A 26287-nucleotide genomic window follows, 5' to 3' on the forward strand; every position below is an offset into this window, starting at 1 on the left:
AGCATAGTAAACTTTTACAGATATACTAACATTTTTCACAGTACTTTCAATTGTAACTTAAAAATTACAAGAAATCGTTTGCATCAGTGAGAAACAGAATAAATCAATCAAAGGGAGGGCCCCATGTAGCTGCATACATGTGATGTGTGTAACTATTATAATTACACTTAAATTAATTAATTTTGTTCGATAATGTACTATCACCTATAAGAACTACTTAGCTAGCATTTGTTGCAGTAATTATTTATTTAAAACATTAATTTTTATCATAGTTCATTGATTAAAAACTCACAAAACTACTAAGTGAATGCCTTTTTGTTACCTTAATGTTATAATGAAAGTACAGCATTCAGAAAGGTAAGTTTCATTATTGTTAGTTACTTCAAAATTGGTTTCAAATTTTTTTAATTTTATTAAATGTACCCTTAAGTTTGAATTGTGATGTACAGACATACAGTGATGGACAATTAAAATAATAAGTTCAAATCTCTATGGTAGGAAAAAAGGATAATGCTATAATGCGTGAGATGCCAAGAATACAATACCATAATGTGCAGTTACATTTCGTAATCTGTTGTTTGAAATCTGCTCAGTTACAGATTTTATTACAAATTACTTTCAATTAATCTACAGTAATAACATATAATATTTTTCACATAGCAAATATTTAGCTCCAAATATTTATAATTTAAACCAATAAATAGGCAGAAAGGACATTTGCAGTAGGTCTCCTACCATCATAAACTTTTTTCGTATATTATAAGCTCACAATTTAACCTGAGATCAAAATCACCACAAGGCTAGAAACTATAATTTTTATAGAGTACCTATAAATATATACTTATAATATGGTAATATAGTAATTTTGTAAGCTACAAAAATAAATTAAACAATACAAGATGCTCCTTTCCCAATAATGTGGAATTTTGTGTAGGATGACGGTTTGTGAGAATTTAATTTTAGTTAAGAAGTGTGTATGTCCTAATAAATCAATATTTATGACTTTAGTAATTAATTGTTACAAAAATTGGTTTTTCCCACTGTGCACCATATTCCGCAGCAACTTACAACATAATTGTACTTTATGACATATAGTTTAAAAATTTACCTGTAAGTTGCGACGTTCCGGATTCTTGCACAGAGCTCTGATGAAATGAGGGTCAATATAGTCCGTCATCGCTCCTTAGCCTCATGATCCCCATCACTCCATCCCTCTTACTCTCACTCACTCACTCCCAGGAGTCACTCCAACTGATACTGAAAGTTTGTGATTGCGTCCGGTTGGGTTTACACCTCAAATCTTAGTTCTGGGAAAGAAAAAAAAGTGCCAAAACTGATCCTTGGGAATACTATACTAATTATCCATATTATTAGAACAAAACATTTTTAGACTATACTTTTAGAGCGTAACCGGTAAAAGTATGCATTAATACAAACTGGAAATAAATCAAATGATAAAACTGTCCTATTAAGTAAAATGTGAAGCTAACAACAATAAAACAAAGTATTTGACAAATGTATACGAGAGTGCCCTACCGCTTCGCATGCAAATCGCGTCTGTTATAGGGGTGTATTGATTGTCCTTCTCTCAGGCGGAAACAAATTTTTTGTATTTATGATCCTGACAAGACTTTCCGGAAACGGAAACCTGTATGGTAAGTGTATAAGGCGTTGGTTCGTTGTGTTTTGGTGTGGTTTGTATTGATGTTATCAAAAATATAGTTTCATTTATGTTTTATTAAATAAGCATAATTTATGCTTACTTAATACTTGCGTTATTACTGCTCAATAATACATGTACATACAGAGTTGGCCGATGCAGAGCCAGAATTTTGTTTATTAAATATCAAGTCTTATTTCAAATATCTTTATATAAGGATGTAAAGACCTTTTTGCTCAATAAACTGCAAAGAAGGGTGATTTAATCTATAGCGAAATCATGATGCCATCAAGCTATTTGCCCTAGTTGAATAATTCAATGATCACATGAAGGCAAATAAACCTCACTGTCGACCCGTGGATCTCACCTTTTCACCGGAAAACAATGAAGGGCCGATGGCATTAGACGAGTGGTCGTTAGAGTTATCGCGGAACGACGGGTCGGAAGTGACTCCCGAGACAAAAGGTATTGTAGTCGAGACAAAGAAGAGATGTTCTTCACGGCGGCACGCACCTGGAACACAGATGTACAGAGTTACCTCACAGCCACTCACTCATCGGTAACTAGAACACCGAGTGGTACGGTAAACTTGTGTGACACTGTTCATTCTCAGCTGTTGTGTTGGTAGGCCCTGGAAGTCAACAAACCTAAGGGAATGTAAACAAAGTGGAGGTGGAGGTATGCTTGTGGGAATACATCACGGAGAGAAACAATGTATCAGGGAGAGACTAAATCTAGTGCTACAAGATAACCGATACAGTAACACAAAAGAGTAACTAGAATTTTGTTAAATAATATAAAGTGTATGGGAAGGATGTTGTGGGGAGATGGGTTACATTAATGTGAAAATTCTGTTTGGAATTGTTAGTAAGGCCTTGAAGTAACTTTACAGGAACAGAACATTTGAGCAACATAGCCCAGTGTTGCAATAGTGTCAACGGTAAGATGTTTTTGCAAAACTAAACAAGTAACGTATCGGAGCAGCACCATACTAGAGTTGTTCTATGATAGCTGAAATTAACGATAATACGATCTGATTGATTAATATGAGATATCAAGATCTTTCCTCTTAAACGTAGTCTGTATAGGATTTCCTCGTCTCATAAAATCGATAGAAAGACATACATTATTTAATAATGAATTCCCATATGAATTATATTTACCGTGCAGATCTTTTATATTATCCTATTAATCAAGTTATATAGTGAGCTTAGTTTGATCCCACATCAAAAATTAGCGAGTTGAGCAGTTTTATAAACAAAAATAATTAAATGTGCTTTCAAGTGAACAACAGGAGAATTTTATATCTATACCTAAATTGATATTTTGGCAAAAATTAACACCTGTTTATAACACGTGTTGTTTATAAACACTGTAAATAATATTGATTTGCGTTTACAACATTGTGTAGGTTGCGTTGCTCTCGACAAAACAAACACTTTTAGAAAGTGAAAAATAAACTGTCTCGTTAGGAGGACCAGTCCGACAGTACATAGAATTTGGAATCACGTGGGACAATTGAAGTGGTTTTATAATGGAGGGCGTTGAGATGTGTGAATAATTCATCAATATTAGTGGGGAGTCAGTGGCTTCATTTCCATTGTCAAGTTACCAGCGCAGTGCCGTTCCTGCGGGCATTTCTGACGGTTCTGGAGGTAATATTGGCATTTTGCAGCCGCATTGTCGATACATACAAATGGAATTAAAGAGGAGTTTAGAAATGATCTCAATATTTAATTTCACATGTTAAATATAGTCTTAAAACGAAATTACCGAAGAATATAGAAAATGGTACCTTTCTGTATATACGTATTTCACAGATAAGGTCCATATTGACAATTTTGCACTGACATTATTTCTTTACTCGTACATGATTTTACCCAACGAGACTTTTACGACATGAATCAACAAAGCATTCTATTATCTTTATTGCATCAAGGAAGGTTGAAATTGTTAGGGTACAATTACACAGACAGTGACGGGAAACTATCAATCATATGGCAGCCTGACATATGGAATAAAATACCCGACCCGATGCGATCTGTGTATTTTATTCCATGTGTTCGATATTTCGCGCCGCCGTCTGTGTATCCGTACGCTTACAATACACACGGTAGCTATAACATGTCAACTGTATAACAGTATTGTGGAGTTAAATAATTTCGAATGATATCTCTTTACATTGAGGTTTTAGGCCTTTTATAAGAGATAAAGTATACGAGCCGTAACTCGTAAATAGTTTTCTATTTTTGCAACTGTGTCATCAGCTCCTTCTTCTGTCCATCGTCTGAACTTAAAGAAGGAATTTTCCGCATCATCCAGAGGTGAATTTCCAAAAACGCAAGCGGGCAACTCCCATTTCCCCATACTGAGCAGGTACCATCCAAGAACTGAGTGAGGAAGAAGCCCGCCTCGCCGTGCTGTCTCTCCATCCAACCTCTGATGTTAGCGATCAACGTTTTCGTCGAACTTCCGCGGGATTCAGCATCCCAGTGAACTTACCATCTGCTCACAACTTTTGCAACTCGCTCTGCTTCTTCAACTCCGAGCTCTTCCTTGCTGTCAAAAGCATACTTACGTTCTTGCGCCTTTAAATCGATGAGCATTACACTTGCAATGACCTGAACCGCTGGCTCAGAGACTGTCCGGTACGAACTAGCGTCCCTCAAAGCGGCATTTCTCTGAACATAAGCCATTCTATTTCCTTTTTCTTAAGAGTATTGGCCCAAACCTCACATCCATAGAGTAGAATGGAGTCGGTAAACCACATCAAGAGTCGCCTTCGCCCTACGGTCTTGTCCCCGATATTCGCCATAAGTCTGCTCAACGCCGCTGTTACTTTGGTAGCTTTTTCTGATAAGTATTGGATATGCTCCCAAAATGAGAGCTTGGTATCCAGGTACACACCAAGGTACTTCACTACAGGCCTTATACGTATTTCAACTCTTCCAACTTGGGATTTGAATGGTTGTAGGATTTCTTTTCCGTGTAAGCAGAATCAACTCAGTCTTTTCGGTCGCTAGTGTTAACCCATGTTTTCGTGGCCATGAGCTCACGCGTCGGATTACCATATTCAGCACCGACTGTGCATTTTCTTTGCTACGAGCAACAATTACTGCAGCGATTTCATCTGTATATTCCACCAGAAAAGCCTCCGGAGGCATCTACAAACGTAAAATTTCATCTTAGGAAACGTTCCAAAGTCGGAACCCAAGATGGAATCCTGAGCAGCCCCGCTTGTGACCTTCCTGCGTTCATGTGATGTCATAAAGACCAGCTGCTGATCTGTCAGGTAGTTTTGCACCACCCTCAGCAGATAATCTGGGATCCTGAAAGTTTTCTCCAAGGCCTACATTTTAGCATGTAAATCGTATTGCCGAATTAAAAGCATTTTTGATGTCCAGAGTGGCCAACAGTATTATTTCCCTAGAGTAGTGGTTGCTCTGCTGTGCCACCTGAAATGTGCTTACCACTTCTATGATAGCACCAATGGTTGACTTCCCCCGCCTGAAGCCATACTGCTGTGCGGAGAGGTCACCATCCTCCTGAATTGCCCTTATTAAATATTGCCGGAGTAGTTTCTCCAACAGCTTCCCTGCAACATTGAGCATACAGAGAGGCCTGTACACTGATGGGGAGCTTGGACCCCCCTTGCCTGACCAAGACGACGCTGTCTTTTCCAGATTTTTTGGAAAACGCCCTCCCCCAAGCAGCGGCTGTACATCCTCAGGAGCACTTCCGGGCACACCTCCACAATCACCTTCAGCGTTTAACCTGCTATGCCATGGCCCTGGAGCCTTCTTGTTTCGATATGTTCTTGCAGCTTGTTTTAATTCTACTTCTGTAAAAAGTTGCACGCCCTGAACCAGCACGCATGCATCTCCAGATCTCTCATAGGATGAGTTGGAAAGAGTTTCGAAGGCATGCTCCATCCTTTCAGTTTCCATCATAGGGCTGGGCGACAGAGATCCGAGCTTTCGCATTACGATCCTGTATCTCAAACAGTTTTCTATAGTTCTATGGAAAGTAAAGGTTATACAGTACGTAACCCACATATTTACTTTTCCCTTGTTCATGCGGCAATCACAAGTAACAGAATCATACATTGTAGGGTGGTGACCTAGAGGTTATTAAAAGAGGGCAAGGAACTAATTAATTGAAGTCAGATGTGCAAACTGGCGATAAAAAAAACCCAGAACATCCTGTGTATTCTAAAAGTTAATTTAAACAACTTTTTGTAACTAATTCAGGCAGGAAACTAAGGCAATTAAAATGAAATGTTGTTGCATAACAATTGAATTGATGGGTGCGGTGAGAGAGTTCTCATGGTGCGTTAATGGTTGTGTGTGTGTGTGTGGTGTCGCGTGTGTTTGTGCACATATGTAGGAACAGTGGCCGCGACACCGCCACAGTTCAAGGGTATTCGTATACATATTGAAGTGTCTACACTTGGCGGTAAGGATGCAGTATATTTATCTTAGTTTACTTATTATTAAAGTATTTCAAAATGGCTTTACACTGTTTTGTTACTGATACGTCTTTCCGTAGGCTCGGTAATAAATCTTTCGCTAAAACAAATGGGAGTTATTGTCGTTTTCCTGCACTTCAAGTGATATTTTGGTGTCGTCTGGCAAAGGCAATTAGATTCTGTTACCGATGTGAGGTAATTTAGTGCGTACCTTAATTAGAAATTCCTCAGCATTGAACTTTGTGGAACGCTAGAGTATGCCGAAAGTGGAGGCTAGCTAGGGGTATGTAAAGAGGTATCTTTCTTCAAAGTATTTGCTTAAAACAAGAAAGAGGAGGACGAAGATTCCAGTTTTAAACTGCTACTGTAGCATAGCTACAATGATAGGGGGAAATTATATTGATTACCAGAACGTCTGGAGGACATGAAATCCTCATTTAGGCCGAAAAGGATCGTACATTAAAAACGCTTTTTGTGGGAGAATCAATGTTATGTAATTAAATTTCTTCAAGTTAATAATAACACTAATCGCTCTGGATTCTAGTAGGATTCTCATTAAAATGTATTTACCTTTATAGCATCATACATATTTTTATATTTAATGAAATAAATTAGATATAAGCGTCAAGAACTCTCACAACAAACCTCCTTTCTATAAATATAAATGCCCACTATTTTAAGGGTTAACCAAATATTGTAATACGAATTACTACGTAACACCTAGGAGAATGCCTCAACAGTACGAGAGCACTAAAATATATATTTGTAGACACACAAAATATATATCTACAACTACTAAGTTTTGTAGTACAAATGTTTTTGTACTGTAATATCTACCGTGTAATTTGCTTAATAGTGATTAGTTTTTAATCGAAATCGAAAAGTACGATAAAATACTAATAAAACTTATGTCGAGCAAGTAATGTAAGCTGTAAGATGACTGTAATGCGGATATATTGCATGATTAATGGAGGACGATTTGAAAGTCGAGTGGTGGAGAAACCGCATTTAATGGACGATATATGGAACCAATAAATGTATGGAGATAACACACACCACCGAGTCTGAACGAGCTAGGACGTGTGTAGAGGAGACTAAGCAGTATTATTTATCATTCAATCAGTATTAACTCAGTTTACAAAATACAATATTTTAAACAACTGTAATAGAATAAGAAAAAGACTTCTATTAGAGTTAAATATAGTAAAATAGAGTGAAAACCCTCTGTTGTTAGTTAATTACGTGTGCATATACGTGTGTACGTTTCGTCAGTTATACATTTACATCAGTTAACATTACATTTAGAGTAGCGAGTGTAATTATATTTTTTTCATAATCAAATTGCAGTAATTTTCTTAATCACGAGTTTTAATACAGCAAACATATCTAATGCAAAATGGTTATATTTTATATACTTAACACTGAGCAGTGCTTAAAAATAATTAAAGTAAATATTTGTATTTGATCATGAAATAGCTACTTTATTAAAACAAATTAACCATAAAATCATAAAAGTTACGCTTGGAGGTTGGTTGCAAAGAGTAAAAATAATAGTAATTATGGATGCATTCGCGAGACGAGCGCCTTTGAACTCCTAACTATGTCAACAAAACTAGAAGGCGGTAAATAGAGGACATCTATAATATAGCAGCAGGTCGAGCTTCATTCCGCTACATGAAAATGTGACGTTCTAGTTTATATATCGGCGTAAAATATCTTTCCAGGTATTCAGGATACGTAGTTCAATTATCTATATATATATATATATATATATATATATATATATATATATATATATATATATATATCTATATATATAAAAATGAATGTTTGTGTGTTTGTCCTTTATGGAATCGTGAACTATTGGACCGATCATGATGAAAATTTGTACGTATATGTATTTTTCCACGGAGAAGGTTTATAAGCTATGCCCATCCCTTTCCCGATTCAGGATTCCGCCCCACTGGTTACAGAAATACCCATAAGAAATGCATTGCAGCAAACATATGTTAACGTCTTTTCAAATTTTTAATCAGCTGTTCTTTGTAAACATATATTACACTAATTATAGTTTTAAAGCATAGAGTAAGCTTAAGAGAAACGACAAATTTTGTTTAAACTGTTTTTGCAATCACTGTTAAACATAGACTTTACTATCCAGATAATACAATTCAAATTTGACGTAAAAATTCACCTTTAACTGCAATATTTATTTAATATAAACCATGCTCATGCTTGATCAGAAGAGTAATGCAGATATCATAATTACTATCTTACGTTGGCTACAAATATAAAGAATGTTATAAAATCAACCTTAGTTGTTTTTTTTGACAGAAGTATGGTTCTCAAAACTCCGTGTGTACATATTCTCTCGATCGAGACAACAAAGCAAGCTCAATCGTGGCATCGGAGATATAACTAATTTAATCTAAAATTTATTATAGTACAAAAAAAAAAATTACTAAGTAATATAAGGACTTCGGTTCTTAAAGATTTGCGTGCGAAGCCGTGGGTAACAGCTAGATAGAGGCAGGAATATGGTACATACCTTCATAATACGCCCAAGAGGCTCACGATGGAAACGACTATCAATTATCTCAGCAATGTTTAGAATGTGGATAGAAAAAGAATAAGTGAATATAGTGTACTGTTTTCAACGGGAAATTGCGTGCGAAGCCGCGGGCAACTTTTGCAAAAAATTATTGAAATGCGCAGCAAAGCGCGCCGGGCCCGCTAGTCTATATATATAAAAATGAATGTTTGTATGTTTGTCCTTTATGGAATCGTGAACTATTGGACCGATCATGATGAAAAATTTGTACGTATATGTATTTTTCCACGGAGAAGGTTTATATAAGCTATGCCCATCCCTTTCCCGATTCAGGATTCCGCCCCACTGGTTACAGAAATACCCATAAGAAATGCATTGCAGCAAACATATGTTAACGTCTTTTCAAATTTTTAATCAGCTGTTTCTTTGTAAAACATATATTACACTTATAGTTTTTTAAAGCATAGAGTAAGCTTAAGAGAAACGACAAATTTTGTTTTAAACTGTTTTTTGCAATCACTGTTAAACATAGACTTTACTATCCAGATAATACAATTCAAATTTGACGTAAAAATTCACCTTTAACTGCAATATTTATTTAATATAAACCATGCTCATGCTTGATCAGAGAGTAATGCAGATATCATAATTACTATCTTACGTTGGCTACAAATATAAAGAATGTTATAAAATCCAACCTTAGTTGTTTTTTTTTTACAGAAGTATGGTTCTCAAAACTCCGTGTGTACATATTCTCTCGATCGAGACAACAAAGCAAGCTCAATCGTGGCATCGGAAGATATAACTAATTTAACTCTAAAATTTATTATAGTAAAAAAAAAAATTTACTAAGTAATATTAAGGACTTCGGTTCTTAGATTTGCGTGCGAAGCCGTGGGTAACAGCTAGATAGAGGCAGGAATATGGTACATACCTTCATAATACGCCCAAGAGGCTCACGATGGAACGACTATCAATTATCTCAGCAATGTTTAGAATGTGATAGAAAAAGAATAAGTGAATATAGTGTACTGTTTTCAACGGGAAATTGCGTGCGAAGCCGCGGGCAACTTTTGCAAAAAATTATTGAAATGCGCAGCAAAGCGCGCCGGGCCCGCTTAGTAATAATATAAAAATGAATGTTTGTGTGTTTGTCCTTTATAGACTCAGAAAACTATTGGACCGATCACTATGAAAATTTGTATTTATTTGTATTTTTCTATGTAGAAGGTTTATATGCAATGCCCATTGATGTAACTCACCACCCAGGCTGTACTGCAAGATATAAAAGTTATCAAAGCGCCTGCACATTATAAACTGCAATTACGACATAGTTACGTATATTAAATAGCCAAAACACTATTTGAAGGCAAAGAAATATACGGGCACAGCTTAAGAGACGCGTGCGAAAGCCGCGGGAAACAGCTAGTATATATATAAATGAATTTTTGTATGTTTGTCCTTTATGGAATCGTGAACTATTGGACCGATCATGATGAAAATTTGTACGTATATGTATTTTTCCACGAAGAAGGTTTTATAAGCTATGCCCATTCCCTTTCCCGATTCAGGATTCCGCCCCACTGGTTACAGAAATACCCATAAGAAATGCATTGCAGCAAACATATGTTAACGTCTTTTCAAATTTTTAATCAGCTGTTCTTTGTAAACATATATTACACTTATAGTTTTAAAGCATAGAGTAAGCTTAAGAGAAACGACAAATTTTGTTTATACTGTTTTTGCAATCACTGTTAAACATAGACTTTACTATCCAGATAATACAATTCAAATTTGACGTAAAAATTCACCTTTAACTGCAATATTTATTTAATATAAACCATGCTCATGCTTGATCAGAAGAGATGCAGATATCATAATTACTATCTTACGTTGGCTACAAATATAAAGAATGTTATAAAATCAACCTTAGTTGTTTTTTTTTTGACAGAAGTATGGTTCTCAAAAACTCCGTGTGTACATATTCTCGTCGATCGAGACAACAAAGCAAGCTCAATCGTGGCATCGGAGATATAACTAATTTAATCTAAAATTTATTATAGTAAAAAAAAAAAATTACTAAGTAATATAAGGACTTCGGTTCTTAAGATTTGCGTGCGAAGCCGTGGGTAACAGCTAGATAGAGGCAGGAATATGGTACATACCTTCATAATACGCCCAAGAGGCTCACGATGGAACGACTATCAATTATCTCAGCAATGTTTTAGAATGTGATAGAAAAAGAATAAGTGAATATAGTGTACTGTTTTCAACGGGAAATTGCGTGCGAAGCCGCGGGCAACTTTTGCAAAAAATTATTGAAATGCGCAGCAAAGCGCGCCGGGCCCGCTAGTATATATATAAAATGAATGTTTGTATGTTTGTCCTTTATGGAATCGTGAACCTATTGGACCGATCATGATGAAAATTTGTACGTATATGTATTTTTCCACGAAGAAGGTTTATAAGCTATGCCCATCCTTTCCCGATTCAGGATTCCGCCCCACTGGTTACAGAAATACCCATAAGAAATGCATTGCAGCAAACATATGTTTAACGTCTTTTCAAATTTTTAATCAGCTGTTCTTTGTAAACATATATTACACTTATAGTTTTAAAGCATAGAGTAAGCTTAAGAGAAACGACAAATTTTGTTTAAAACTGTTTTTGCAATCACTGTTAAACATAGACTTTACTATCCAGATAATACAATTCAAAATTTGACGTAAAAATTCACCTTTAACTGCAATATTTATTTAATATAAAACCATGCTCATGCTTGATCAGAAGAGTAATGCAGATATCATAATTACTATCTTACGTTGGCTACAAATATAAAGAATGTTATTAAATCAACCTTAGTTGTGTTTTTTTTGACAGAAGTATGGTTCTCAAAACTCCGTGTGTACATATTCTCTCGATCGAGACAACAAAGCAAGCTCAATCGTGGCATCGGAGATATAACTAATTTAATCTAAAATTTATTATAGTAAAAAAAAATTTACTAAGTAATATAAGGACTTCGGTTCTTAAGATTTGCGTGCGAAGGCCCGTGGGTAACAGCTAGATAGAGGCAGGAATATGGTACATACCTTCATAATACGCCCCAAGAGGCTCACGATGGAACGACTATCAATTATCTCAGCAATGTTTAGAATGTGATAGAAAAAGAATAAGTGAATATAGTGTTACTGTTTTCAACGGGAAATTGCGTGCGAAGCCGCGGGCAACTTTTGCAAAAAATTATTGAAATGCGCAGCAAAGCGCGCCGGGCCCGCTAGTATATATATATTACGTAGTATATATATATATATATATAAATGAACGTTTGTTTGTTTGTCCTTTATGGAATCGTAAACTATTTGACCGATCATTACGAAAATTTGTATGTATATGTATTTTTCCACGAAGAAGGTTTCTATGCTGTCTATTGATGTAACTTGCCTCCAGGTGGCGTTGCCAAAGATAATAGTTTTCAAAGCGCCTGCACATTATAAACTGCAATTACGAGACAGTTACGAATATTTAATAGCCAAACACTATTTGAAGGCGCTAAGTTATGATGTACAGTATATTATTTGTCTTGAAGATAAATTTCTGGTTGAACTTAAAGCTTGAGTGTTAGACCACTTTATAATAAAACACATGTACGTGTACAATGGCAATAATACAGATTTTCTTGATCGTGGCAACAAAGCAAACTCTACATCGGCGTTGGAAATATAATTTACTTGAGCCAGAAGTCCACATACACGGGTAAAGCTTACGAAAAGCGTGCGAAGCCGCGGGAAACAGCTAGTTTTCTATAAAGTTCATACTAGACCAAATATAACCAGATATTACATTATATATAATATTAAATAAAAGTGTCTAGTTTTAATCCAGCGTTTTCAATTTGTTAGTGTAGATTAATAAGACACTAAACAAAAAAGTCTATTAAATTTTGTCTCGTGATCATGTTCTAATACCATAAATTTTGAGTACAGACCATAAATTTTGAGTAAAGAGCTCAAATCAGAACATTATATGTTTTTGAAAACACAATATCTTTCATCGTGCATGTTCGCTGCTTTTTATTTTAAGAGATGTTTCATCCAATGCTGAATTCGTAAGCCACTTAAAACGTAGTGGATGCGCTATCTTGCAGGGAAAGAAAAGAACAGCGATTATAATATATTACAAAAAAGTATTAAACATATTACATGGGACGATAATAAAAAATCGTCAATGTTTTCAATTGAATTCATAAAAATTAAACCATTGCTACAAAATTAAAATGCCTTACGTCATTAAAACATATGTAGTATGGTAGCGCTATCTCCGCTTCCCGAGCAGAAATTGTGTTACAAAAAATATCTGTCATATAGTCTTCGTATGGATGCACTGAATATCCTTTTAAGTCAAAATTCATCATTTGACCATATACCAAATACTATATACGACCTTGATATTAAAGTCCTTCAGAGTTGAAACTCAGATTCAACTGGCAGCGGAGGAAATCAGCTGGCTGTCAACAACAGCTGATCTTGTTGCAATCAGCTGTTCTGTGTGTGGCAGGTCTGTGATGTAATTGGCTGTCCTGTATCTGATCTGAGCGTAAGAACCGACCTCAAACTCGACCTCTTAGCCTATGTTACCATTACATTCCGCACAGTGTCGGTAAAGCAAGAAACAATTACTTTAACTAATCATTGCTTCAAATATATTATTGCTTCAATGAAATCTGGTTAATTGGTGTGTTGCTCCAAGCTGTTTCATAGTTCCATGTATCCAACCAATACAAAGTTCACAGCTAACTTAGAACCACTTTGTATTGTTTAAGCAAGCCATAGTCTGATTACTTAAATCTGCAGAAAATTTCTTTCAAGAAAGTAATTCAATTCAAATCTTTATTTTTATAAAACGTTACATATTATAGCGTTGCTATAGTAACAGGTGATATTGACTACCTACTATTATAAATTATTGTATTAATCATACAAGTAGTATTCGTCGATATAATATTATTCAATTTAAGCGCTAGTATAAAAATTATACTATTATTAGTGTTACTGAATGCAACAAATAAAAGTAATGGAATATTATAGTATTAAATAATAAATATAAAATTCAGATAAACTTAACAATAATAATTAATTTAACAATAAACTTAACAAATTAAACATATTTACCTGCAACAGATAAAAGTTAATAATAATAATACATTAATACTGAGAACTAGTTTTGGCGGAGGCCAGAATTCAAGGGTATTGAAGGGTTGAAAATATGAAATTATGATTTTTCTCAGATTGTATTTATCTTAGCTTTCTCTTGACACACTTAACCATCAAAAGGTACACATATATGTTTGTCCTTAGACAGGCACAGGATGTCCAGCATGTACTGGACCCCATTTTTAAAAAAGCTTAAAAAATAAATAGCATTTATGTAAGTTTTGTTTTTTTTACTTAGGGTATTAGTGTGTGCGATCTGTAATGTATTGGTTAAAAACAATAAACATAACAATTATAAATTTTTTTCTCGCCAAATGCTGTAATTTTGAGGAAAAGTGTAAACTCTTTGAATATAGCCATGTGCAGAAGTTTTTTTAGGTTTTAGATGCAAAACTATATGGTAGCTAACACTATTATTATGTAGAAGCAATATACGCATGTATCTATTCCATCGCAATTATGACCTATCTAACACTGGTAAAATTTGACCATAGGAATTTAGGCTATACAAATCAAAATTCTGTTTTTATAAAGTTGTATAATTTTTATGATTGGCTATTGATTAAAAACTGTATTTGGTCAATAAGGAAAATTATGTAAATTATTTAAAAAAATTACCACAAAAATGGAATCACAACCAATATAATGAAATATAGACAATGATGAAAACAACTTAAAACGGCATACATAGGTGAAGAGAAATAAAATTGTTACTATACAGCTGGCAAGTATGGAAGCCAATGGTGGTACTTGGAAGCCTAGTGATGCCAAATTAACTTGTATGAAAATTTACCAAGACAAACATGAATGTTTTAAAGATAACACTGTAATAATTAATCCAATGTTCTGTAAAAGGGATGATGTAGAAAACCCAGATTTTAAATATTTTTTTTAATTTTTATAAATAGTTCTCTATGTCTCTCTTACTAAGTTGCACAACATACACATACGTTTCCACTTCGATATGTTTTCATAAACATCATCCAATCTCATGCAGTTCAGACCGCAGTGAAAGTGTTTAGGACGAAACAAACGCAACTTATGTTCTTTTCAATGATACTAAATTTTAGTTTTATAAGGCTGAGTGTGGACTATCTCTCCTCTTCTGAGGAATAAACTGTTAAATAATTGAGTCGCTGTGTCGCTGGGTTTACGATGAGTTGTAGGTTTCTGTCAACAGGGGTGGGCTTTTCGGAAGTACACTTAGTACAAACAGGGGTGACGTACCCCCAATCCTTCCACGCTTTGATGCAGCGTGTACATAAATTATATCATTTCATTATTGATATCTTGAGGGAGGTTTTAATGATGGGCATCGTACTACTCATACTGGTCATTAAACGCTATATAAATTAAGCGATGACAAAAGTGAAGGTATTTTACGACGATAGTTGCGAATAACAGTGATGTATTAAGATTGATTTGCACTAAACATCTATGTGGGAAAGCATAGATTCATATGAACATGCTAGATAATATTTTTTTAAATGGACAATACTTGCAATTTTAAAAAATAAGTCCCGATGTAGTGTACTGATAGCCTTGAGTTAATTAACACTTTACGTGTTAACCAGTTTCTGTTTAAATTTCGTTTCAGGGTTTCACAAAGCACTTAATAGATTTAAAAAAGCTTTTAAAGTTATTTAAGGTTTTTACTTCACAGTTTTTTATATACATTGACAAAACTAAAAAAGGGTTTGACTAGTATCAGGCATACTTTTAAAACGAGACACTGCTCCACCGCGACGAAAATATGATAGAACATTATTTATGGTTTAAACATGGCCCTAATAGGGAAAACTCGATGTCATTTGAATACAGCTGATTCCTAAATCAATTAGTAATGTTTCTTTACGGCTAAAAACTCAATATAGCCTCTAGTGAAGCTTATTCTTTAAGTTGGGTTCAAAAGGTTTGAATATTTTTAACGTTCTACTGTTGTGTCTTTTCAATTATTCATTAATTAAAAAATATATATATTTTCTACCCTATATACTAGCAAAGTTTGTTATTAATGGTTGTAAACAGAATAACGAGAGTACATGTGCAAAATGCCACTAATATATTAACATCAAATATATATTTTCTACCCTATATACTAGCAAAGTTTGTTATTAATGGTTGTAAACAGAATAACGAGAGTACATGTGCAAAATGCCACTAATATATTAACATCAAATATATATATCTTCTACCCTATATACTAGCAAAGTTTGTTATTAATGGTTGTAAACAGAATAACGAGAGTACATGTGCAAAATGCCACTAATATATTAAAATCAAATATATATTTTCTACCCTATATACTAGCAAAGTTTGTTATTAATGGTTGTAAACAGAATAACGAGAGTACATGTGCAAAATGCCACTAATATATTAACATCAAATATATATTTTCTACCCTATATACTAGCAAAGTTTGTTATTAATGGTTGTAAACAGAATAACGAGAGTACATGTGCAAAATGCCACTAATATATTAACATCAAATATATATTTTCTACCCTATATACTAGCAAAGTTTGTTATTAATGGTTGTAAACAGAATAACGAGAGTACATGTGCAAAATGCCACTAATATATTAACATCAAATATATATTTTCTACCCTATATACTAGCAAAGTTTGTTATTAATGGTTGTTAAACAGAATAACGAGAGTACATGTGCAAAATGCCACTAATATATTAACATAAAATATATATTTTGTACCCTATATACTAGCAAAGACTTTTTTAATGGTTGTAAACAGAATAACGAGAGTACATGTGCAAAATGCCACTAATATATTAACATCAAATATATATCTTCTACCCTATATACTAGCAAAGTTTGTTATTAATGGTTGTAAACAGAATAACGAGAGTACATGTGCAAAATGCCACTAATATATTAACATCAAATATATATATTTTCTACCCTATATACTAGCAAAGTTTGTTATTAATGGTTGTAAACAGAATAACGAGAGTACATGTGCAAAATGCCACTAATATATTAACATCAAATATATATTTTCTACCCTATATACTAGCAAAGTTTGTTATTAATGGTTGTAAACAGAATAACGAGAGTACATGTGCAAAATGCCACTAATATATTAACATCAAATATATATCTTCTACCCTATATACTAGCAAAGTTTGTTATTAATGGTTGTAAACAGAATAACGAGAGTACATGTGCAAAATGCCACTAATATATTAACATAAAATATATATTTTGTACCCTATATACTAGCAAAGTTTTTTATTAATGGTTGTAAACAGAATAACGAGAGTACATGTGCAAAATGCCACTAATATATTAACATCAAATATATATTTTCTACCCTATATACTAGCAAAGTTTGTTATTAATGGTTGTAAACAGAATAACGAGAGTACATGTGCAAAATGCCACTAATATATTAACATAAAATATATATTTTGTACCCTATATACTAGCAAAGTTTGTTATTAATGGTTGTAAACAGAATAACGAGAGTACATGTGCAAAATGCCACTAATATATTAACATCAAATATATATTTTGTACCCTATATACTAGCAAAGTTTGTTATTAATGGTTGTAAACAGAATAACGAGAGTACATGTGCAAAATGCCACTAATATATTAACATCAAATATATATTTTCTACCCTATATACTAGCAAAGTTTGTTATTAATGGTTGTAAACAGAATAACGAGAGTACATGTGCAAAATGCCACTAATATATTAACATCAAATATATATTTTCTACCCTATATACTAGCAAAGTTTGTTATTAATGGTTGTAAACAGAATAACGAGAGTACATGTGCAAAATGCCACTAATATATTAACATCAAATATATATTTTCTACCCTATATACTAGCAAAGTTTGTTATTAATGGTTGTAAACAGAATAACGAGAGTACATGTGCAAAATGCCACTAATATATTAACATCAAATATATATTTTGTACCCTATATACTAGCAAAGTTTGTTATTAATGGTTGTAAACAGAATAACGAGAGTACATGTGCAAAATGCCACTAATATATTAACATCAAATATATATTTTGTACCCTATATACTAGCAAAGTTTGTTATTAATGGTTGTAAACAGAATAACGAGAGTACATGTGCAAAATGCCACTAATATATTAACATAAAATATATATTTTGTACCCTATATACTAGCAAAGTTTGTTATTAATGGTTGTAAACAGAATAACGAGAGTACATGTGCAAAATGCCACTAATATATTAACATCAAATATATATTTTCTACCCTATATACTAGCAAAGTTTGTTATTAATGGTTGTAAACAGAATAACGAGAGTACATGTGCAAAATGCCACTAATATATTAACATCAAATATATATTTTCTACCCTATATACTAGCAAAGTTTGTTATTAATGGTTGTAAACAGAATAACGAGAGTAGGCCTACATGTGCAGAATGCCACTAATATATTAACATCAAATAAATGTAACTTCTACCATGACAACGTCCTTTTCTCCAAATCTCCCATGAGAATAGATTGTAATATAACATTTTCACTTCAGCCAGTTCACGTTCAAGGTGACCACAAGACTATAATCCTAAAGAGCTGCAGGTCTTCTTCCCAATTATAAATTGAACTCTCCGTCAGTGATGCAGAACTAAATATCCCAATTTATGCACAGATCTCTCGAGTTCTAAGCCAGACATAATATCCAGTTCTAGGAAACCTACACTGCCTGTAATTTCTTCTTTTTTGAAACTCAAAACTTTATTCTCCCCACAGTTACAATGGGATATTATATGAAAAAGTATTAAAATAAAATAATTGGCAATATCAATGCTTTCACTTTACAGTAGTGTGAATTTTAACAACTTTAATTATTTAGAACAACAAATAATGTGATTATCTAGAGCTTAATCTCCCGAGAGGAAAAGTTAACAATGCAAATTTACGTTGGAAACAAAGCCCGCGGGAGGAAAATTCTGTGGCGCATCAAATGTTTGATATAGAGACATTAGCGGTGGTTAACGCCAGTATTGACGTGTACGAGTATTTACTGCTGCAGTGTATGGGGGTGGCCACACTGCGCTGTTCACTCTATGCACCGGATTGCAGTTTAGCCAACACATTACACTAATAACCGGACATAAGTACACGTCGACTCCCAACTGATATGTAACTGTTGATTAACATCCGTCATAATGAGTTCGGCTAACCTTGCCCGTACACATGCATACATAATGTTACAAGTGGTAGTGTCAATATAGAAACACATTTATAGCATTTAACGTTTATGTGATAGTTGCATATCACAACGACTATTTAAATTGTGAGACACTTTTTGTTAGCAAGAAGTTTAATTACATCTCTGGCGATTATTTCATTTTGTTAGTAAACCAGTGTATTTTATTTTTGTTACAACACATATAGTAACACAATGTAAACTATAAAACTGCTCATTACAATCAGGAACTACCGTCTAGTGAATATGTAATCAGTGACTGTATTTAGAGATAATATGGTTTGTTATATTTTACAACAAATTAGATATTCCAAAAAAGTATTATTAAGTTATAGATGAAAAACAACGTGTGATTATAAAACAAAAGGCTCTGTTAACTGTTAAGTTTAAATTCTATTGCGGGTCTTCAATGTTGTACTTCTGCTCTCCTAATCTCTAAGATTGTCACTGTGCGCCTAACACTCTCTACACCACTGAGGAAATGTGACTGAAGTATCTGTTATGGCTGATTTGTCATGATATTGTGTTAAAAATCAACTCTGACGATCCAATCGTCATAAAAAATCACATTTATTCCTCAAAAATAGTTGTATGGCATTGTGGCTAAAGATTGGATATAACAGCAACAAAAAGTAAAATGTAAAGGTATTTTTGAAGAAACATTTTGTGATGTTAAGATTGTATCGTTATCTATTTGACATCAAACTGGACGATTTTAGAACATTGTTAAATGCCGTAGTATTGTGGAAGTTTTTACGGATTTTATCAATACTTAATAAATTGTCAGGAAATAGATAGAAAAGTAAAAATAGAAAATGCTGGAATCCAATATACTGAATCCCTTTAATTCACCAACTACCACACAGGGAAAAGGTGGTCGGAATATTTGATCCCGCAGGACTTACACCTGGTGCCTCGGAGAACCTAAGGTCTAAGATTCGAACTCGAGAACATAGTGTTCTGAGACTATCAGATCTCATAACAAGTATACTTGTGCACAAACAGAGCATATGTTGGTGGCCGCTACAGTGGCGTCAGGAATGTAAAAAGAATCGTTTAACGACATTGTGTAGGGATGGACTATAGGAAGACACCCCAAGATTGTGAGTTATTTCGTGTATAAATTAGCTGATTGGTAACTCCTCCATTGTTATACCATAAACATGTTTTGTTGAGGACTGTGACTGTGACGCCCATAGCTCCCCTTGCCTACACTATTGGGCCTTCAATACTGTACTTTGCAGGGGCGCACCGACGGGGGGGGACGAACAGAATATGTCCCCCAAGAGCATTTTATTTTCAAATAGTACATCGCCTAATAGTCTATTTTCAAATAAAAACTACATTTATGTAGGAACTTTGAAATGAGTTATACTTGTATATATAAATTCAAACTCAATAACTATTTTAATCTAAGAAATACACACCACTACAATTCAATTTAGTTCAAAACGCTAAATACTTCACCGTCAGCAACAACTAAGAAAGTGAGGTTAGGTCTTACTATTTCTTGTGGCTTCTATCTGTAGGCTACTCAGTACTTCAGTATCTGAGTGCAAAATATACTCATTTTTAAAATCATACATTACAGAGTACTCCTAAATGTTCCAGCTACTGTTTACTGCTAAACGGGTCCGAGTACTTTGTACCAGGAATGGCGGTGTAAAGTATATGTATCGTAAAAGTAACCTGTACTGGGTACTTACGGTTTGCGATGACTTGTACTCTCAGTACACACGAGTATCCAGTTCAGAGTATCTACTGTATTGGAGTAGTTCTGAGTGATCAGTTATCACATTAGTGAGTATGTTCCCAAGCTCTGAGCTGTGTTATTTTGTTGTCATTCGTTGTCACTACTAGCACTACCCTGGGCAGTTTGCGCGTTAAAAACAGCAGTTGTTGGTTACGAAAAATTAACAAAACCTGCTTAATTTAATATTTGTTAATAATTTAACATTTAATAGTGGTTTACAAAATTACACGTTCGAGGTAATGACGAAAAGCTCTATGCCTTGGCCATCCGATCAAGAATAAAAGTTAAGATAATAATTTAATAATAACTTATTATCATACTATTATGAAATTACATACTCAATTACAATACACTTGCATATATCTTGCATAAACATTTGGTCTTTTTTAATCACAAGTTTCTGAGTTATGAATTTTAAAATTTGCAGTTTGGTTTAACAGCACCAAAATCCGGTATTTTTCTTATTATTACCGATATAAAAACTGGAAGTTATCGCTATAGAATAACGTGAAATAAACAAGCTAAATTTTAATATAACTCCTGTTATTATAACTATGTTACTTAATTTGTGTTCAACGTTCAAATTCTAATATCTGTACCTACTTTTTGATCCGAGATATCAAGACTTGGCTTTGGTCTTAATTTGTGATTTAAACTTAACTATTTTGTTAATGTTAGGATTAAATTTGGTTTTAGTAAATAAAATTTATATAAACTGTATTTGTTGCAGAAGATTTTAATTCTCCTGTTGGTAGAGTTGTTTTACTGCAAACTTAATATACGCTGATCCTCCACTTTGCACCAATTGCTCCTGCTCTACTACCAATTGCTCTTTTTACTAGTTCAAAAGTACATAAAAGAACCATTTTTTATCTAATATTTCAAAAAGTTCCCGGAGGAGAGCAGCTCCCGAACCCCGCTACTGATTTAGGAATGTTTCCATACCCCCGTCTTCACGGTGTTCCGGACACTCCCCCCCCCCCCCCCCCCCCCCCCCCACAGAGAATATTTTTGGGTGTGCCACTGCTTTAAGAAATAATTAAACTTAATTTATGAGCTAAATTTGCATTATTTTACTAAATTAGAGCCAATGATACGTACATATATAATCCCTTTTACAACCTTAACAGGCTATGGTGCTGCCGTGTCCCGTAAACAATATCGAACTGCTCATAGACCATCCAGCATCTGGTGGTCACTGTATCGCAATAGGCTCTAAGAAAGATGGTTACACAATCCGGTTTAGCTATCGTGATCGCTAACACCTTCCCTAAAACAGGTTTTCTTTTAACTAATGTTTCGAATATAAGCTAATTAGTATGAAATTGGTGAAGAAGATTTAAGGTGGTGAAACGGTTTTCGGTTGGAATGAATTGTTTAGAGAAAATGTTGATTACACCCCTTTAGGATACCATTTTACAATACATATACAATAAAAACAAAAAACATTCACTCTCTCATCAGGTATTATAATTGTGCACCTATGAGACAATGAGAATACCTCTTCACCTAGATTATACTATATTATGTATTCTAAGTGTGTGTGTGATGTAGAAACGATGCAAAGACTTCGTTAAGTTTCTTCGTCGCCGACTATTTTTGGATACCTTCATACGAACATGATTCCAGATTTCAGGAGTAAAGTTTGCATCAGCATCAGAATTCAGATGCTAGGACACTTAATAGGAAGGCGAACTGGAGCTAAACTCAACATTTAAACGCTCTGAAGCTAAAACTTATGTGCACACAGCAAAAGTTAGTATTATTATTTTTATCTGTTATTATCATTTCATCTGTTTGGACGTGATTACAAAATTGCAAAACTTTCCGGGAGGAGTGATAAAAACCTTATTTCTACTTCTTGCTGTCTTTAAGGAAGTTATTGTTTCTTAAATTGCCTTGATTTTAAAATGAAAAAAAAAATTCAGCAAACCAAAAAATCGATTGCACTACCATAGAGAATACAGTGTGAAAATTATCAATACAATTAGGCGTAAATTGTGCCAGGAAGAAGTGTGATAAGCCGATGACGTCACGGCGCGGCGGCGGTCCGTATACCATCTCTAAAGCCGCAGGCTGTTTAGGACCTGCTGGTAAATATCGCCATCGGGCAGCGGATCTGTAGGGTTCACATCATAATTAAATAATCTCTAGTACATCTGTAGATGACTTTAAAACAATGTGTGTGCAACAATGTGATGATATTATCATCTATTGTTGTGAGGTGTGACGTATTACGTAGTCGTTTTATTTTTCTCTTGAATCCAAATCTGATCTAAGTCTTCAAGTATTTTCATTAACCCATTATAAGCTGCGTCTTTGGCATTTCTGTAAACGTAGTCTGCAGACGAAATGTTCCACAGGCAAGCATAATTTTGGAATGAATCTAGAAATGTTATAATCCCCGACCACTTGTTGGTGTCAACCATATTCACTGTTATGCACAGAAAGAAGTATAAGATACAGTGTACGAAATTAAACAAGGTATAGAACCAACTAGGCACATCTTAATTCACCAGCCGCATTTGAGCTACTAGGGGTTCACACTGGCGGGCTGGTGCCAGCGTGGAGACCACGTGATTGCCAGCGGAGGGTAGGCATAGGCACCGCTAAAAATTAAACGTGTTCAACATCTGATTTTGGCTGGTAAATTCTGGCCCGATGGTTCTGGATCATACTAGGCTGCTTGCTGCCAATATTACCAGCTGCTGGTCAGAAGCGGCTGCTAACAGTCTAGTGTGACCGCGTATTTAGATAAATCAAAGAGGCGGTGGCCGACAATCGACAGCTGACGGACACCGTACAGTCGAACGTCCACCTTCCATTACTTAACCTGTTCTTTGCATTCTGCGAGTGATTCATCTACCAATAAGAACCCAAAACTGTGTCTGGGATTTCCACTTTAAGACGTTTCATTTGATAGAATTTCTTAACAAGGATACTGAATGAAGTTTTAAAAGGTACAAAAGCTAAAGTACTAATTTTCACCTTAATTTGAAACTTATTCAAGGAATCCACCAATAACTTAATCAACCGACGAACAAATCGATGGAAGGCCAGTTGTAATTTATTCCTGACTTACCGACACACCAGAGAGTGGATGTACTTACGGCTTGTGACCAGAGAAACTGGGCCGAGAGTTGAGTTTTCTCCAGGGTTGAGAGATGATACACCACCTGAGTTAGGTGACTTGGAACTTAAATTTTGAAACACAGCTGAGGCAACTTTGTTCATTAAAGGGTGAACTCGTGCCGACCCGGTCGTAAATTATCCCCGCAACGATGAGAAATTCGAGGGGGTATCTAACATAGTGCTCATACAGTATGTACACTGTAAGGCAAAAATACTACATATTGTTTGAACTGATAAAATATGCCACTATTTATGATTTCAAGAATTATTTTAACTTTAAGAAAACTAGTTGTTACCATACAATGTAATTTGATACATAGAGAAAATAAGTAATTCTTGTAAAATATCCACCTTGCAACCTTTCCAGCTCTAAATATACTTTATTGCAGTTGATCAATATCTTGTTGAGAGGGAAGCGCCAAGCCCCGACGCATCGTGGCGTAAGACATATTTATAAAACCTATTTCCTAAATAAATTTCGGGAAGATTACGCACTAAATATAATCTATAGCGGGCGCTAGGAGCGTCAAGGAAACGAAATATAGCGGAAGATGTGGGGATCCCTCAGGCGAGTGGAAGGACGTGAAGGGAGGGGGATAAACTGTAGGATTGGTGGCGGGGTTGGGGGAGGGGTAATGAAGTTGTTGAAATTTGATAGATTTATAATACGCCTGAGATAATACTGCGCAGTGCGGAGTGTCAGTGCACTGTAGAACATATGCGAATTATCATTGTATCAGGAGATAATAAATAACACACAATGAAATGCTTTTAAGCTAATATCAGGACAGTATAGTATGCAATAAGGATTATACGAGCCACATTGATGGCTAATAGGTTTTGCAAAATAAATTACACTATTTATAGAGGCTTAAATGTAACTGAAACATAAACCTTACTGTGGATGTCATGTCCCACTCTCAATATTTAATACAATTTTTGTAGCATGTTTAAATTATATGATAATTATCATGTTTAACCTATTTATAATAATATTAATCTATTTGCCCCACATAATAAATACAAATTATTCAAACAAGTAAAACTAGTAAAGATAGAATTGGATCATTATTTTTGGTTCCTATTCTGCTATTTCTATAAATATTGAAAGTTTTCCATTTGAAATTACATTTCTAATCCACTGTTGGATGAACAGTGTCACGTAGGAGTCCAAGACACATCTGCATTTTTGATGATGGATCATGGGATCCACACCCAAAACCCCAAGTCCAAACCCCTATTGGAAACTACTGGGTAAACAGCTGAACACAGTATCTGAGATTTGGCACCCACGTACTCATCGACGAACCTTAATTTGACTTTCTGTAATTATCATACGAAGAAGAAGAAAACACTTCAAGTAATATCTTCAAATACTATATTGGTCATCACACCTTCTTAATTTGCACATAAAGCAGACGTTAGCAATATCTGTTATGCTGCAATTTAGTTTTGGAAAACATTACAAATACAACTCATGCCGCTGAACGAGCACTTGATGGGATTATGGACGGAAAACGCCACATGAAAGAATAATCTTCAATCAGTTTAAAACTACACAACTTTAGGCAATACAGAAGGAAATTTAAATTATTAAAATGTGTTTACCAGGAAATCGTATTTAAAATTGTAGAAAAGCTTGAAAAAATAGAAATATGTTTACACATTGGCACAAACGAGCAACTAAATGCAATGTTTTGATCAAAGATATTTATTTAGAAGTATTATAATGATCTAGAATGAAATAAACTATTAATGGCACAATATATTAAGTATATTTATATAATTTAGATAATTCCAAAACGTTCAGTATTTAAAATCATATTATAACCTATCACTGGCAGTGTAATACGTTGGGAAAATCTGTCTTTGGAACCGGACAGTGTCCCACTTATATTATATTGGATTTAACGCATTTTACACACTTTGAGAGAAGTCTAATTTTTATTTTGGCATTGCATTATATTAATCCCCAACAGAACATGTTTGTAAAATAAAGACAAACCCTTCACGCAACTGACAATTTCGAAAAACTATTTGCGTATGAAGAATCAGAGACGCAAATATCCCAAAAGGAAAACTGCTACTGCCACTATTATCTTTCGCCATTGCTAATAAACGCTGTAGACGCTCGCCTAGAAGTTTAGTAATTCACATATAACCATATTTACGAGCATGTCACTCAGAAAAATCCTGTTTTCTGAGGACAATTAATTGTTCAAACGGTTTCTCATATATTTTTTATTTATTTCTAAATTACTTGAGAAAAGGACTGTTATTAGTGCAATTAAT

At 34.4% G+C, this 26287-nt stretch overlaps 1 protein-coding gene across 1 annotated transcript in view; it reads right to left on the reverse strand.

Annotated features, from left to right (window-relative positions):
• Positions 1-26287, reverse strand: part of LOC124359397 (rap guanine nucleotide exchange factor 2) — a 483874-nt gene that overhangs the window by 390818 nt on the left and 66769 nt on the right. Inside the window, exons 2-3 of the mRNA XM_046812105.1 lie at positions 2028-2173; positions 1109-1307 (exon numbers count right to left, since the gene is read on the reverse strand). Coding sequence (XP_046668061.1) covers positions 1109-1177 — 69 coding nt within the window. The 5' untranslated portion in view covers positions 1178-1307; positions 2028-2173. The remainder of the gene's footprint in view (positions 1-1108; positions 1308-2027; positions 2174-26287) is intronic.

Source organism: Homalodisca vitripennis, chromosome 4 (genome assembly GCF_021130785.1).
Source record: "Homalodisca vitripennis isolate AUS2020 chromosome 4, UT_GWSS_2.1, whole genome shotgun sequence".
NCBI lineage: Eukaryota > Metazoa > Arthropoda > Insecta > Hemiptera > Cicadellidae > Homalodisca > Homalodisca vitripennis.